Source organism: Botryllus schlosseri, chromosome 2, assembly GCF_051294905.1.
Source record: "Botryllus schlosseri isolate E-star chromosome 2, Bs_hap1, whole genome shotgun sequence".
Classification (NCBI taxonomy): Eukaryota; Metazoa; Chordata; class Ascidiacea; order Stolidobranchia; family Styelidae; genus Botryllus; species Botryllus schlosseri.
The window spans coordinates 23,369,453-23,386,598 of record NC_137237.1 but is presented as its reverse complement, the minus strand read 5'-3'; the positions used below and the strand labels follow the sequence as shown (position 1 = coordinate 23,386,598).

The 17,146-nt window shown below is 41.2% G+C and overlaps 3 protein-coding genes across 3 annotated transcripts; 1 reads left to right on the top strand and 2 right to left on the bottom strand.

Annotated features, from left to right (window-relative positions):
* Nucleotides 1-11: 11 nt before the first annotated feature.
* LOC145434207 (NAD(P)H-hydrate epimerase-like) lies at nucleotides 12-1,088 on the bottom strand. Its single transcript, XM_080311537.1, has one exon. The coding sequence runs from the start codon at nucleotides 953-955 to the stop codon at nucleotides 104-106; it is 852 nt and encodes a 283-aa protein (XP_080167663.1). The 5' UTR covers nucleotides 956-1,088; the 3' UTR covers nucleotides 12-103.
* Nucleotides 980-3,938, bottom strand: LOC145434206 (uncharacterized). The gene has a single exon (XM_080311536.1). It carries the CDS (start codon nucleotides 3,264-3,266, stop codon nucleotides 1,017-1,019), a length of 2,250 nt encoding a protein of 749 aa, XP_080167662.1. The 5' UTR covers nucleotides 3,267-3,938; the 3' UTR covers nucleotides 980-1,016.
* A 572-nt stretch (nucleotides 3,939-4,510) lies between these two features.
* On the top strand, nucleotides 4,511-9,343 carry LOC145434205 (protein flightless-1 homolog). The gene has a single exon (XM_080311534.1). The coding sequence runs from the start codon at nucleotides 4,573-4,575 to the stop codon at nucleotides 8,317-8,319; it is 3,747 nt and encodes a 1,248-aa protein (XP_080167660.1). The 5' UTR covers nucleotides 4,511-4,572; the 3' UTR covers nucleotides 8,320-9,343.
* Nucleotides 9,344-17,146: the final 7,803 nt, after the last annotated feature.

Sequence of the window (17,146 nt, the reverse complement as noted above, 5' to 3'; positions counted from 1 at the left end):
AAAAAAATTGCCCTAGTATTCAGATATATTAGGAAACTCCCAACACGATGATATCGATCAATCACTACAATAAACTCTCACAAAGTGATAGAACTTGACGAATCTATAATTCGACCACACAATCAGTTCCTGGATATGCTGGCAGATTTAGAGAATACTTTGCCTCCAGCGCTTTTGGTACAAACCTCCCGCCGAGATAGTGCAACCGCCCCTTGAAATACTTGGCGCATTTTTTCGGCGCGGTCAAAGATATCAGAGAGTCTGGTCGAATAATCAGACTATCGTCCAATCCAGCTGGGCCCTTTTCGACATCCCATCCGGATGGCACGTCAACACTTATGATAGGGATGGATGTCTCGTGTAATGTTTTTAAAATCTCTCTGAAAGGTGGACGCACCCCATCTCCAAGCTTGAAGCTGAAGCCAAATATTGCATCGACAATTGCGGTGTAGTTCTTGAGCTCTTCATTAGAAGGAATGTTCTCGATGAATTCAATATCACTCTTCTCGCACTGTGTTACCAGGTTTTGGTAAAGGGTCTTTTGAGGGCGCTTTGGGTACAAAATTGTTGGCTTAATCCCAAACAACAAAAGATGCCTCGCACAAACCAATCCATCTCCTCCGTTGTTACCAGGTCCACATATCAGCAGCACATTCTGCTTGGATTCAGCGGGACCATACGCTTTCGCCACTGCTGTAGCACAGCTGAGCCCCGCCAGTTCCATCAACTGGTCTACACTAAATTTATATTCATTGAAAAGCTCCAAATCAATATCCTGCGCTTCCTTTTGCCCTAGTAATTTAATTCCGCTGGCCATTGAATACCGTCGACGACACTGTATTTGTGGACAGAATATATCCCTAATTGATGATACTTCAGAGCTTCCGACTCGACTTATGCATTCAAATGTAGAAACTAACCAAATAGAGTTAGTAACAAATCGCAACTTCAGCATATGTAGTATGTACGGGTAGGCAAATCTGAAACAGGAAGAGTGAAAAACTTGGTAAACCAAATTAATAACAATCTAAGATCACTGAATCATCATCAACATTTTCATCTCCTGGTCGAAGGCATTTATCGGCAGTGCCTTGTTCTAACGAAGATAAGAGCTCCAACACCAAGGAATTCAATTCTGGTGTACTTTCCAGGCATTTTTTGGACTGCAAAGAGTCGATTATGCCAAAATTTATACCAATGGTTGTTGCTTTCTCTTTCACGACATCATCATAGTCTCCCTGCATCTCGCGTAACATTGATGCGAAGGTGTTTGATGCAGCACCGGACTCATTTGTCTTTTTTTCGTAACTGATTAGCAGCGAGAGAATATCAAGTGTGTTGTACTTCACTTCCCAGTCGAGATCTTCAAATAGTCCTCTACGAATTATGCTTAGTACCTTTCCCACATCTTCATCATGGGAGAAATTTTCATTTACTGCTGAGTTATATAATGCTGAGACAAGCTCCTTGTGCTTCTTCAAGTATTTTGTCAATGCCGCAATTGCTTTTCTCCTTGGCATGGTATCTGAATCCTCTTGCAATACTTGTATAATCGCGCCCAAAGAGGTATCAATGTCAGAAAACACTTCTGTTATTAGTACAAGATTTCCCAGCAGTTCCAGAGCAGCACCGCGGACATGCGCATTACTATCGTGACAAAGCCTGAGGCATTCCTTGTGAACAGAATGTTCCAGGCATATATTCGTAAGGTATTCGCAGGTAGTCTCAGGGAGATTCAGCGACACAGACGACAAAAATTCAAGTGCCGAGTCCCTAGTTTCCCAGCGTCTGTCATGTAGATTCTTCAATGAAGCACTAATGCATGCGGACATGAAATCTTTGCAGAATGAAATTTGCAAAAAAGATATCGCCAACATATAACAATGCTTGATTATGCTATGATGGGAGCTGGGTTTTGTAAGAAATGCTAACACTAACTTTGGTATGCAATCACCGTTTGCAACAAAATAATTGCAATTTTGCAATAAACAGACCAGCAGGGCATTCAGCGCATTACTATTCTCCAGGAAGATGCATATGGTGATTTTGTCTGATACAGCGTCGGAGCTCAAAGCGGCTGTCACAACTACAACTAGGGAGTAGATGATTCTCATAAGATCATCCAGATTTGTATCGGTTTTATTGTTTGCCACAGCATTCAAAACATGACAAAATATTTTTGCCATGGCCAGTTTGTTATGTTTACGTGCATTCAACACTTTCTGACAGGTGTCAAATTCACAAACACCTACGAAGCAAGAGCCTTGAGGATGATCTTGAATTTCGAGGATTTGAGAAATGATTGATAATGCCATTGTTCTTTCTTTTGATGGCGGACTGTGAATGATAAATGACGTCAAGATTTTCCAACCGGTAGCCTTCGCTGGATGGTTAGAGATACAATTGGATGCACATCTCAATGTTACATGAGGGAGAACAATGCTCTCAGTAACATCAGTTAAGAAAGTTTTATACTCGCTACAGAAAAATGACTCAAAGAAATGACACAGATCTTTATCATAATTGGCACATAAATCTTTTAAGTCTCGATCAATTGCAATAAACTGTAGCAAATAATTTTGTGATGCAAGTATCTCAACACCAGCGTTATAGGAATGTGTGAGCAGAGTATGAGCCAGTTGAATCAGACTACTTGGAGAAAGTTTGACATCTGAAAACTTATTTAAAAAGGGACACAAATCATGGCCTGATTCGTGAAGTTTTACAATAATTGCTGCTAGAGATTTTACAGCTTGTCTTTGGACAAACATTGACGAGCAACCCGTCATTTTCAATACCTGCAAGTATGTACTGTCGGTAGCTTGAAAGTGAGAGATGAGCTCGCAAACATTTGTTACGTTACGAATCATGGATAGCCATGAATACGAGAGAGAATATAAATCATCACGAGTATGGCTTTCAAAATGCTTTTCAGGATATACCAACAAATTATTGAGTACATTTCTAGTAGAAATGCTGTCACGAGCTACTGTGAGAATGTGGGAAGCAAATTCTATTATAAAGCAATATGCTGATACAGAGCGACAGTCATCAAGCCTCTCTAAAAGCAATTGAATTTCGGTTTGGATGGTATTTAAACCTTCTGGGTTATTATCGGTATTTTGTAGATGGCGTTCCACTTCAGAGAGAATACGATAAAGGCATGTATCGTCCTCCACGTCGCCGTCGTGCTGCAACAGCAGGTTGCAAAGTTTCAGACAGAGGTTCAGACCTTCCATTGTATCAACGCTCCTGTCTGTTACCATTGCCTATAAAAGGACACGCCGTTGCAATGTCCACAAATCGTCAGAATACAGCTGATTTCAGTTGAGACTGGAATAATGTTACACGCGCATCTTGACGTAATGGTTAGCGTTGCACTGTTGCAGTATAGTTTTCTATAGTTGCAGCGAAACAGACGCAGCAGCACATGTACCGGATACGGATTGTGATGTAGCGAGTACCGGACATCGGAGTAACATAACATAACATTGTTGGGTTATATTTTCATCTGAACAGTCACACTCAATGTACAATGCGATAGGACACAATGCGATGGTAACGCTTTCATAGACAAACAAAAGTAAACAACGTTATTACTTCAACTGAGTTGTTCACTGTTCAGTAACGAAGTACTTCTAATTCTCTAATTAGTCAAGTGGCCTTAATCTATTTCCAGTACTCGTCTCGGATACGTTTTGGACTAATTCTGCCGTTTTTTAGAATTTGGACAGATTCCCACCACTTTCATTGCGGTAACAGATTATGATTTTGCACCTATTTTCGACGCCATAGGCCATACCGCATAGGGCGAGAAGATGCATCTTGCAATCTGTTTCCGCAATCTGTATTCTGGAAGTCGAATTTCGATCTCCTTAAAATAACCATTCGACACTCCTGTTCGCTACTAAATATACTGCTTTACTTGAACTCGAGTACTCTCAATGACTGTACAACACATCCCAACGCTGCAAATTGCTATGGTCATGGCGTTCATGTCAACCACAGAAACTTATATCAGACCTAATTTTCCGGGTATGTCTTCTGTCAGAATCACGTTGATAAACAAACAAGCTATCATTGATTTCCGTCTCGGTCTCGCTTGCGCTTATCAGAACTTCAGAAGGAGGTGGGGTCGGGTGTATTTGACATTCTGACCGATGAGATGTCGACTTCGCAGTTCGGATCACCCGTTTTTGAAGCAATGTCATAATTCTCCGAGCAATTCGATTAGCACCGATATTGTTGGGATAACTCAATTTTCTGATATATTCATTACTGTTCATCCTCGGTACGTTTTGCCTAATAACAGGTGAGCAGCGATGATTCTCCAAGTTAGAGTTATTAAATTGAAAAATTGAAGAATTGTGTGAGCGCAGGACACCGATTTCATACTGGATTATTCGTTATAATCTCATCATGATCATTAAAAATAATATTTGGTGTTCAGAGAACTATAGTTAGGCCTTGACTAATCATGTTCTAAAAAACTCTATTTGTTCTCTTATGTGATCCTAACAATCCGCTCATTTTGCACAGAAGTATAGTGTTGTATAACCTTTATACTGCACCATGTCTGTTGGGGTACTTCCCTTTGTCAGAGGAGTCGATTTAACTCAATATGACTTCAAAGGTGCCATGTTTCCTGAAAAGATAAAACACATGTCCGGTTTACGCTGGTTAAAGTTGGACCGAACACACCTATGCTACTTGCCAGAAGAATTGGGTGACATGAAAAAGTTGGAGGAGATATCAGTGTCAAGGAACAACTTGGAATCATTACATGGCGACTTGGCGTCACTTCCGCAGCTTAAATCAATCAATGCTCATCACAATATGTTACGAAATGCATCGGTACCTTCAGATATATTTGGTCTGGAAGAGCTGACGGTGTTGGATCTAAGCCACAACTTGATGACAACAGTCCCTCCGGAATTAGAAAATTGTCGCGGACTGCTTGTTTTGAATATGAGCAACAACGAAATAGACGGCATCCCGCCGCAAATGTTCATAAATTTAACTGATCTGATCCATTTGGATTTGAGTGGAAACAAACTAGAGACTTTACCACCTCAGATGAGGAGACTCGTGAATTTGACGACTCTAATTCTCAACGACAATCCGATGATTCATGCACAGCTTCGGCAACTACCATCCATGATTGCTATTCGAACTTTGCATTTGAGGAATACGCAAAGGTCTATCTCCAATTTTCCAAGCAGCTTGGAAAATTTGAAGAGTTTGGACGATGTCGACTTATCACACAACGAATTCACCCGGATTCCAGAATGCCTGTATACTTGCCAGTCGCTGAAAAGACTGAACATGTCAAACAATCAAATTCACGAATTATCAATGCTCGTCGACACTTGGACGAAGATGGTGACTCTGAACTTGTCAAACAATCAGTTGACTTCAATTCCAACCACTATGAGTAAAATGCAATGCCTCAGACGGCTTTATTTGAATGACAACAAACTCGACTTTGAAGGCATTCCCGCAAGTATCGGAAAACTGTCGAGCTTGGAACAGTTTTGCGCGTCGGATAACAATTTGGAACTGATACCGGAAGGGTTATGCAGATGCGGGGATTTGAAGAAATTGATTTTAACCAACAACAGGCTCGTGACTCTACCGGAAGCTGTTCATTGGCTGGAACATTTGCAAGAATTGGACGTGAGAGGTAATCCAAACCTGGTCATGCCGCCCAAGCCCGCGGCAAACGCGGAGCCCGACGACAAAGTATACGACATAGACTTCTCTCTGAGCGGTCAATTGAAAAGAATCGGTATCACTCCGCCATCAAATGTAGATTCCAGCTCGTCTGCTCAAAAGGATCACACCAGTCGCCGTCACCGACTCAGACGCCCGAAAGCGGATGACGCTAAAACGGCTCAAGTTCTTCAAGGTCTTTCCGACGTCACCGGACAGAAACGACGTAAATCCACATCAACAACCGAAGAGGATTCCAGTCACGCTGCGTTGATCCGTAGTTCAAAACGGTGGAATGAACAGTTACAGAAACCGGACATAGACTACACCGCGATATTCACAGACGAAATCGGTCAGTATCCCGGGCTCACCATCTGGCAGATTGAGAATTTCTACCCGGTCCTTATTGAAGATCAAGCGTTCTACGGAAAATTTTACGAAGCCGATTGCTATATCGTGCTCGGCACAAATATGGACGAAAGCGGGAATTTAAACTGGCAGATATTTTACTGGATCGGCCTCGAGTCTACCATGGACAAACAAGCTTGCAGCGCGATCCATGCGGTCAATCTCAGGAACATGCTAGGCGCAGAAGGCAGGTGCATTCGAGAAGAGATGCAGGATGAGAGCGACGAGTTTCTTGACCTTTTCGATAACGATATTGCGTATATTGAGGGCGGAACCGCAAGTGGTTTTTATTCTGTAGAAAAAACTGAATATCCGTTGAGACTGTATGCTTTACGTGGCACGCGGACGTTGACACCATTTCCTGTTCCAATCGAATGGTCTTCGCTTAACCCAACGCAGGTTTTAATACTCGATAACGGCATGACGATTTATGTTTGGGTCGGAGCGGAAGCCAAAGGAGTGATGCGTTCCAAAGCGAGACTAATCGCGGAAAAAATCAACAAGTACGAAAGAAAGAATCAGGCCGAGATCGTGATGTCATATCAGACCTATGAAGAGGACGATTTTTGGGAGTTATTCGGCGGCATGCCTGACGAAATATCACCGGCTGACTTGTCCATCTACCAAGGCGGCAGGCCCGCTCTGTATCGCGTCAATTTAGGCATGGGCTATCTAGAACTGCCGCAAGTCAAGTATCAACTTTTGCTGGAACACGAGACCACACCCGACCTGGAGCTGATACCGAAGCAGAGATTAGTCTCTTCGCTTTTGAGCACAAAGTCCGTGTACATCCTGGACACGCAGACCGATGTTTTCGTGTGGATCGGACGCAAGTCAGCCCGCCTCTTGAGAAACGCGGCTTTGAAATTAGCTTCCGAGATCATGCACATGATACACAGACCCTCGTTTACGATAGTGTCGCGGCAGCTCGAAGGCACGGAGAGTGTGATCTTCAAGAGTTATTTCCACGGCTGGACTGACGTGCTGAAAGTGGATTACACGCAAAACGCAGATAAAGGGACGATTATCCGACAGGATAAGAAGAAAGATCAGATCGATTTGTCTGCGATTTTCATGCCGCGTCAGCCTCCGATGCCTGACGACGAAGCCGAACAGCTGATGGAAGAGTGGAACGAAGATCTGGAACTGATGCAAGGTTTCATTCTCGACGGAAGGAAATTCACGACGCTCTCGCAGGAAGAATTCGGCAAGTTCTACACCCGCGACTGCTACGTGTTCTTGTGTCGGTACTGGGTGCCGGCCGTCAACGATGAAGACGACGATTCCGACGAGGACAAGGAACACGAGGACGACATTCAGTGCGTAGTGTACTTCTGGCAGGGCCGCGAAGCGTCCAATATGGGATGGCTCACGTTTACGTTCACGCTGCAGAAAAAGTTTGAGGCCCTTTTCCCCGGCAAGCTCGAGGTGGTGAAGATGCGGCAGCAGCAGGAAAACTTGAAGTTTCTGTCGCATTTCCGGCAGAAATTTGTGGTTTTCAAAGGGAGCAGGAAGGAGGCTGCGGTGAGGAAGGAAAAAATGGATGAACAGCCTCAGTTTTTCCACATTCGGTCAAACGGCGGGCTCTTAACAGCCAGGTGCATCGAAATCGAGCCTGATCCGCTTCTGCTCAATTCTGAGTTTTGCTACATACTGAGCGTGCCGTTTAATAGCGTTGACATGACCGGTATCGTGTACGGCTGGATCGGGCGAGTCGCGTCTGCTCGCGATTCCAAATTGATGGAGGATTTGGTGGACATGATGTTTTCACGGGATCACAGCGTCCAGGTTTTGAACGAGGGTGAAGAACCGGAAAATTTCTTCTGGGTCGGGCTCGGTCAGCGTACCGATGCCTACCCGGAAGAGGCAAATTACATGCGGCACGCCAGGCTGTTTCGGTGCTCTAACGAAAAAGGATACTTTGCCGTGTCGGAGAAATGCGCCGACTTCTGTCAGGACGACCTAGCCGACGATGATATCATGATACTGGACAACGGCGATATCGTCTATATGTGGGTGGGCGGGCAGACCAGCCAGGTCGAGGTCAAGCTGGGTTTGAAGACTTGCTCCGTTTACATTCAGCATTTGAAAAGCAAGGGTATCAAACGGAGGTTGCGGTTGGTTAGGAAAGGCAACGAAGGGAGGGAGTTTACACAGTGCTTTCACGCTTGGGGCGATTTTATCAAAGCGCCTGAATAATTGTGTGCAGCGCTGCGATATTCGTTATGCTAGGATGCTCAGAGGTGGTCAGAGAACTCGGCGTCTGTACACATTCCACACAAGTAGTGCTGACGCTGTAAATATCTACTCAATTACAATACGAGTAGTGATTTTCAAAGTATGTCAAAACTACTTTGAGTGAAAATAATAAATGATGGTCTGAAAAGTACACAAGTAGAAGTAATAACATATATTTATTATAATTACAAGTAGCAGTAACGATTTTCGAGACATGTCAAAACTACTGAGAGAAGAAGTAGAAAATGAAGGTCTGGAAGACTAATCTGTAAGTAGTTGAAGTAGCAGTTGATCGGAGGTGGCTTCTTTACAAATTGTAAGATGACTCTTTGCGACCAACGCAAAACGACCGATGACAATTGGCTGCAGTTTTTTAAAATGTGTATAGTTGCCATGGTTCGGAGGTATTTCGCCCAGTTATGACAATTTCACTCGTGGCAGTGTGAAAACGTAGGGGGTACCAAACGTAGGAGGATTTGTCCTCCTTTTTTAAGAAATGTCTTCCCTTCATCCAAGTGTCGTCCTTTTTGACAATTTATCCTCCTACTTGGCCTAAAATGACCCAAAAGACCACGGAAGACGTTGAATTTCGGCCTTAAATATGAACGACGGGTTACGCGGTAGTCAGTCAACACCACAGAACTATAGGTAAAAAGTAAGTAACAACAAGTTTTCCAGTTAATATTTCAAAATCAGCTGTTTTCAATTTCGGTAAGCTAACTTTGATGATTTGATAAAAATGTCCTCCGTTTCCGATTCCAAAATGAGGTAACCCTAGGAAAGGTAAATAGTGCTAAAACATGACCGCTTGAGTTGGTTGTGCAGATAGGATAAATCTACTTCGAGTATTCAAAGAGGTAGAAGTACTTCGTCACTGACCACCTCTGAAGACGTCTGAACTGTTTTATTGTTAGAGGAATGTTTAAACTAGTTTCACGTCGATATTCTATTATTTCAACTTGTGAGAATGCCTCTATCCATGCAATCGCATGCGGGTTATGTTAGTTGCTGCTCTTCACAGGTCTCTGTGAGCGTTCTATTTCAAATTTATGTTTTTTTTTCTGGCACTGACTACTGTTATTCCAGTTGTGCTGCACGCTCACGGCCTATTTACGCCGCCAGATTAGTTTTACATGGCCATCGTTGGGGTACAACGACCCATCTTGTAAAATGCCTTGTACCATGGGATAGTGGACTACCCATTCCCTTATGTAAACGGAGAGCCCTCTTTGCAAGCTGGTTTCTTGCAACGATGTGTGTCTGGCGTGCTGACGATTTTTACAACCTCAAAATTCGTAAATAATGTAAAATAGTTTACTCAAACTGGCAGTGTAAATGGGTCTTCAGTTACTTAGTTCGGACAATCACAAAATCTGATGCGTATGTATGAACTTGTTTGCAGTTACCATTATTTCTGATCTTGTTTTTGATTAGACTTCCTGGATACGTCATTTTATTATGTATTATTTCGTATCCACAGTACAAATATATTATGATTCTTCGACGTATATTCCCGTTCAGATTGCGTGCGTTGGATTCGCCATAAGATGGATACGGTGGACTGGTAGATACGATTCGTGATTATAGTATAATTTCATTTAATACTCTCAAAATAATATCAAAATGCGTCGAGCATTGGTCGGTCACGAGCCGTTCGTGACTTGAAAGTAACACTGATTTTGATCATAAAATTGGCGATGATCTCACACCAATGGCGCGTGGTATCAGCCTGAAGGCATACCATATACCTGAATTAGCCCTATTGCTATAGTAGTCAAATGATAGCACCCATTCGCGAATGATTGTGTTAGGTTGAGTCCATTGGGGTGTGTTCATGCCAGTTATCCAGGCAGTCTATGAAACTGCAGCCGATCAGCCTCAAGGCCTGTTATAGCAGGCAGTCGAATAGCATGGCCTTGGTGTTTACTACAAGTGTCATGTCGTTGCTGATTTGATAATATTCGTTCGGGCTCCTAGTTTGCGCTAGTTTAAACACGCAATTTGTCATGAAATGACACAGAATTGACCTATATGGTTCCTGGAAGAGTCAGTCGTGCTGCGCGTTCTCCGAAACGGCTTGTCTGATTGTGCCCATAATCCGCCTGCTAGGAAATCAGGATGGCGAAGAGCATCTTCCTTCTATGCAGGTGCAGGGCGCCTATAAGTTGGGTCGCTGTTCATTGCTTAAATTGACTCGATACTTTACTCGGAATCGAAACAGCCATACATGTGTAAGCTCTTTCCGTAATTGCGCTAGTATCCTGGCATTGCGATAAGCCAAATCTGTTGGTCGAAAATTGTTTAGGCTATATGTTCTAATTTAATGCAGTATACGACGACTTTGTAGCTGACTTGCCTGTCGAATACATGTGAGAGGCCTGTCTAAAATATAAAATTCACATAATGAAATCACTAATAATGATCAATTAATTCTTTATATCTAGAAACAGCAACGTGTATGTTCTACTACATATGTATACAACTATACATAGATTCCCCGTATTGAAGCGAGAATCAATATCTTGAATTCTAACGAAGATGATTACGTGAATATCCAAGAATATTGTTGCACGGTAAATCAGTGAAGATTGGCGCTTGTCACGATTCGTGCAATATGATGACGACTGACCAAAAAAACTTAAATTGGGAATTGACTTTAGTGATTGCTTCAGTATGACCTCACCTCGACAGTCATAGCAACTATGGGGAGATTACCTATGTTGGATCGGTTGAATGTAATTTTAGTACTGCTACTGAAGAGTCCGACAGATATCTGTTTGCCGATAGTATCGGGTTCACATCACATACCTTGAAAGAAATATCGTAGTATCAGCCATTAGAGGTAAAAATATAAGCATTTTTTGTGAAGTCATACGATGGTAGCAGGGAAGGAGTCAGAGAAGTATAATTTGCGTCTGTGATGGCTGAAGTATAAATCTGTTCAGATGAATTCTCTGAAGTTGAAGTTTTGTAATGTACACCTAGAGATAGATGCCACATCTTTTGTATATCGTCTGTATATATCTGGGTTATCGGTGAAGGTATAATTAATATATAGTCATTATGGCTTGAAAATCCGATATCGGTCGGGCAGTAGTATAGGCCTATAAAACTATACTAACAGTTGATATCAAAAGTGTTGGTGGAGGGGTCTAACCAATGTTCCCTCTCATTTTCCACGAGTCTGCGCACATTCACCAACTCACTGTGCGGTCCCTTGGACAACAGTGCGTAACGACTAGAAAAAGGTCATCACTTCGGCCTGTGTGCGCGGCACACGTTTTGCAGTGCGCGGCGACTTTAAAAGCAGTGCGCGGCCGCGCACGCGCGCAGCTTAGAGGGAACAGTGTGGGTCTTACACACCATAAGGTGGTGCTCATAATCAGGAAGATTTCACTTTACAGCAGTGGTTCCCAACCTGTGGTACGCGTACCACTAGTGGTACGCGAAGGTCTTCCAGGTGGTACGCGAGTAGATTCTGTTTATTTTTTCGACCAAAGGAAGTTATTAGTTCAGGTGGGTTTGATTTTGAATTTTTTGAATTTTTTCGACTAGTGGTGAAAAAACAATTCCATTCATCTCATCAACCCGGGCTGATAATGCCTAGTTTAATAAAATTTGGTATTAGTAGGGCTATTTTTTTTACAAAATTGAGCGTTAAGTCAAAAAATTGTCAAAATTGTTTACAAAGTCAAAAGATTTTTGACCCCTCCATTTCGTTTGTATCGTAGATTTGATACTTTAAAGCTTTAAGCCTACTTTATAGGCCTACCGTTGTAGGCGGCCCATTGTCTGCTCATCGTGGATCATAAATTGTCAAACGAAACGAATAGGTTGTCAATTGACATGGTGTTATTCTCAACGTACCGTAATATCCTAACTGAAGCAAGACTGCTTGGGCATTGCATGGATATTTTATCAAGAAGCGCATGATGAATAGGCCTAATTGTGATGTATGACGTGTATGACAACATTGTCAGAATGAAGCACCATGGTGGGTCACCAGCAGTGTACGCACAGTTTCAGTGTTGTCAACCAACAACTACTGCTGTTAAACGGTAGGCTATTTTTCCATTATTGGCAAGCTACTTAGTAAGGACAGACAATTTTCACCCGAGAATGTAAGAAAGTATGTTTCGTCGTTGTACTACAACAAATTTTAATTAACTCCTCCATAATACGTGGTGTAACTACTGAGCCAGATATCGTTAAAATAAAGTTTTTTCATGTCAAAATTTGTCAGTTTTTAAGTCAAAAAGGCTTTTTCAGGCCATACTACTTCGTAAGGACAGACAGTCCTTACCAAAATTGAATATAAGTAGTACAATTTTAACATTATGTGCGAAAACACCTAATTTGCGTACGTGAAGTCAAAATTCGGTCAAAATTCTCCAAATTTTTAGGTAAAAATCGCCCTACACCCCACATAGGCCAATTACGGGATTATGACGTCATAAATGGTGAAAACATTTTCACCGCGTACGTCGTGCGTAAATTATGTAGGTGGTACGCGAGCACTGCATATAACCTCGAAGTGGTACGCGGATGGAAAAAGGTTGGGAACCACTGCTTTACAGCGACGGGAATTTAAATTAATAGCTCCTCCGGAAGTAACCAATCAAAGCGATAATATCAAATTATGCATATAAATGATTGGCCGGGGTTCTGCTAAGCTACGTCTTTTGGTATCCATATTAGAAAGTCTATAGCAGGGATGGGCAAACTTTTTAGCTCGCCGGCCGCATTCAACATGCAAATCCATTCGCGGGCCGCACTCTGAGATTATAAGTCAAAATTCAATAATGTTATTTGATTGTATAGTATAAAAGACGTCGTCTGATAAAGCTGCTGGAGTTGTAACCCGAATTCCACGTAATGTGTGGCTAGGTAGATGATATGCTATTTAACTCGCAGTGGTAGACCCACGTTCCTTCCGTTAGTCCTCGATCTGACAACTTCAACGTGAATGCAACGACAGTATTTCCTCAGATATATTGGTCGAATATGTATGGAATATACAGTAGGATTTGGCAAAAGAGTCTGGCGCATAATTCAAATACACGGGCTACTAAATGGTAAGTCACGTGGTACGAGAAGAAAGACATAAATGACGTGATATACAGATATGCAGTAATTCGATTTTAGTACACATTTTATCAATATTTTTGTAACATATCTTGAGACTTTCGCTAGTCGCACAAAATGGTCTTGCGGGCCGTCCCATTCAATTAGCAGAGCCAAAAAATGCACGTGAAGACATCTTTTTCTGCATCTGTCGCGAAAATAAGTCAACTCAACGGAAGATAAACGGTGAAACCGGTTTTCCGAGCATCTAACAGAGTGTTACCATATTTTTGTAACACAAATTCTGGACGCTTTTAGCGCCCACTAGCGGATTTCAAAATGAGGTATGAGCACTTTGTCGATCAATATGTCCTCACACTAGCAAAGCTTTGTCTATCGACCAGACTTGGACAACTAGATAATTAGAGCGAAATGCATGTAATCTAATCAGGGTTGTAATGACTCGAGTCATGACTCGACTCGAGTCAGACTCGAGTCACGATTTTTTTATGACTCGACTTGACTCGAGTCATTTTCTTGAAATGGGAAAATGACTCGACTCGAGTCAATATTTGGATTGACTCGACTTGTACTCGAGTCATTACGCATGACTCGACCGAAGTCATTGACTCGGCTTATTTTATATGACTTGAAGATGAAGAAATTTGCGAATCATAATGGCTAACGCATCCGACGAATTCTGCCGACATCGCTATTTGTCACCACTGCTTTCGTTGCACTTGTCTGATATCAGATATGCCGCCGTAAAAACAACAGAAAATGATACATAGTAGCAATGCATTGTACAAAATTGTCCAGTGATGAAGAGGTAATAGATCCTCCGCAATTAAAGTACTCAAGACTTTTCAATTATACAAGCAAACAATTGAATCAAAGTTCAATTAGAGCCAATGAAATGACTCAGATGGTGAAGAGACTGATAAGCTCATGTGTAGATTTGAAGGCGATGATTCTTTGCATTTTTATGCGACTAGAAAGAATGAGTATTCAATGCTCTTCAGTGTGGTTCAAAAATGCTTGTCAATTCCTGCATCTAGTGCACTAGTGGAACGTGTATTGTATTGTGTACGTGTATTGTGACGTGTATTGTATTGTCAGTAGATGTGAATTCATTCTACGGCCATGCCGCTTTAACATATTTGAGGATCTCCTTTCCACATTAGTATTTTTGAGGTGTAACTCATTGATTTGATCTGCTGTCTGTGAAAACACACAATGCCCCTCGTCCATTTGACGTTTTGTTAGGTATGTGCATTGTGCACGTGAGTAATAATGAATGGCTGATGTTGTGTGATGTTTGTACAATATGGCTGTTCTAAAATAACTTCTTTTTTATTTTACTGGGTGGTTACATGATAAAATTGTTATGTTGCATAGAAGGAACACTGACTCTGGCTTAATTTGAAAAAGTGGAATCAATGATGTGAGAGGAGAATATTTTGGATTTGAAAATAAATGGAGTATTTTAGTGAGAAATTCTTTCATATAATATAATTACATAGTAGTAAGCCGACTATTTTTTCATATCCAAAACATTCTACTCTAATAACTTCACTTTTTCTAGTTGGAATTGAGTCAAATTTGCGATGAATCATATTTTTACACGATGTAACAATATCATGAGATAGCCGGTAAAATTCGAAAATCTCTATTTGTAATTAGTCAAAAAATTTTTTTCATAGCATTACTTTCTACTGGTTGGAATTGAGCCAAATTTGATTTTTTAGGCAGTGTAGCAATTTTAAGAAGTAGCCGGAAAATTTGAAAAAATGTTTTTGAACAGCCTCATTGTACAATTATTTCTCCAATGCAGTAACTGCGATGTAGTCTGTAATGCAATTGGGAAAACCTTTAGTATAATCAAAAGGTATCTGTTCGGTTGTCACTGCACAATGCACATAGTTGCATGCACGCTTTTACAGCATGCTGGCCTGTTGTAAATACCTCTACATAAACAGGCATCTATTGATTCTCTATCAACTAGTATCTTGACGTTCTCTATCAGATAGTATGTAGACGTGAATTCGTTGGTTCTCTATCAGCTATTCGTGAGCTATCGTCGATGTGTTCATAATAAAAACTGAATGCTTGTATTGGTGATGTATCAGACTGACAAGAGAGATATTTGGTTTTAAGTTCTAAGATCAGTAAAGTTATCTTTAGCATCGGCAAATGAGGCCAGGACCTGTCCGTTATCTGCCTAAATAAACACGTGCCAAGACTCTGATAGGGACAAAATGAGCATGTTTCGCAAACAAGGAATTCGATATCACCCAAGCAGGATTGAAAACATGAGTTGAACATGACTTCAATACTGTGACTTGGACTCGACTCGAGTCATAACACCATGACTCGGACTTGACCCTTTAAACGGTGACTTGGACTCGGACTCGAGTCTGTGATGAATTGAAAATGACTCGACTCGACTCGAGTCAAAACCACAAAAGTATGATTGACTCGTGACTCGGAACCATGTTACTTGGTTACAACCCTGAATCTAATTCTAATCTAATTTGTGAAATGTTTCTATGCTCTAATTCTAATTCTAATCTAATTTGCAAAATGGTCCTATGCTCTAATTCTAATTCTAATCTAATTTATTATTTTCCTGAAAATGCCTCGTTGTCCGTGGCATTTTGCAGCGAGGTAACAAGAATATCCCTCTAGCGCAGGGAAATCTATGCTAACTGCCAAGCCGCCATCGCATTACTTACAGTAGGCCTACACCGTACGTACGTCGTACATGTACAATAGGGCTGTTCAAAAATAACTTTTTTTTCGGATTCCAGCCATTCACTGATTAAATTGTCAGGTTACCCTAAAAAACGCTGCACACCAAATTTGGTTCGATTCTAACAAGTATAGGACTCCGCAGATCCAATTAAAAATTTTAATTTATCATGGAAAATTGAAAAAAAAAATTCCACATTTTTCTGCCAACCCCATGAAATTGTTGAGCTGTCTTCAAAGACGTTGCAAAACAAATTTTAGTCAATTCCGACCAGCAGAAGCTGAGTTATGTGAGTTTTTCGTTGATAAATCGCGGATTATCCACCAATGAAGGATAATCTGCGGATTACCATCGAAAAACTCACATAACTCCGCTTCTACTGGTCGGAATTGACTCCAATTTGTTTTGCAACGTCTTTGAAGACAGCTCAACAATTTCATGGGGTTGGCAAAAAAATTTGGAAATTTTTTTTTTCAATTTTCCATGATAAATTAAAAATTTTAATTGGATCTGCGGAGGCCTTTACTAGTATTTACGGTGAGCACAACTATAATAAATAAACAAAGAATCGGTCACCGTAAATACTATTTTATTCAAATCAAAATTTTTCGACGGCAATAACTCCGCTTCCACTGGTTGAAATTGAACCAAATTTGGTGAGCATCGTTTCTATAGACAGCCTAACACTCTCATGGGGTGAACAGAAAATTTTCAAATTTTTATTATTTATTTTAATATAATAAATATAAACTTACTTCTCCTGTAGCAAAGCGGTTACTGGCTGTAATTGAACCAAATTTTGTGTATGTAGGCTTAAATTAGGTAACCTAACAATTTTATCAAGTAGCCAGTACGATTTGAGAAAAAAAAGTGATTTGTTAGAGCCCTACTGTGTACAGCAATGGCATGGAGTAAAGTGCGTTCTAGTGCAACTATGATGTTATCGACAATTGACAAGTACTCATTATGACG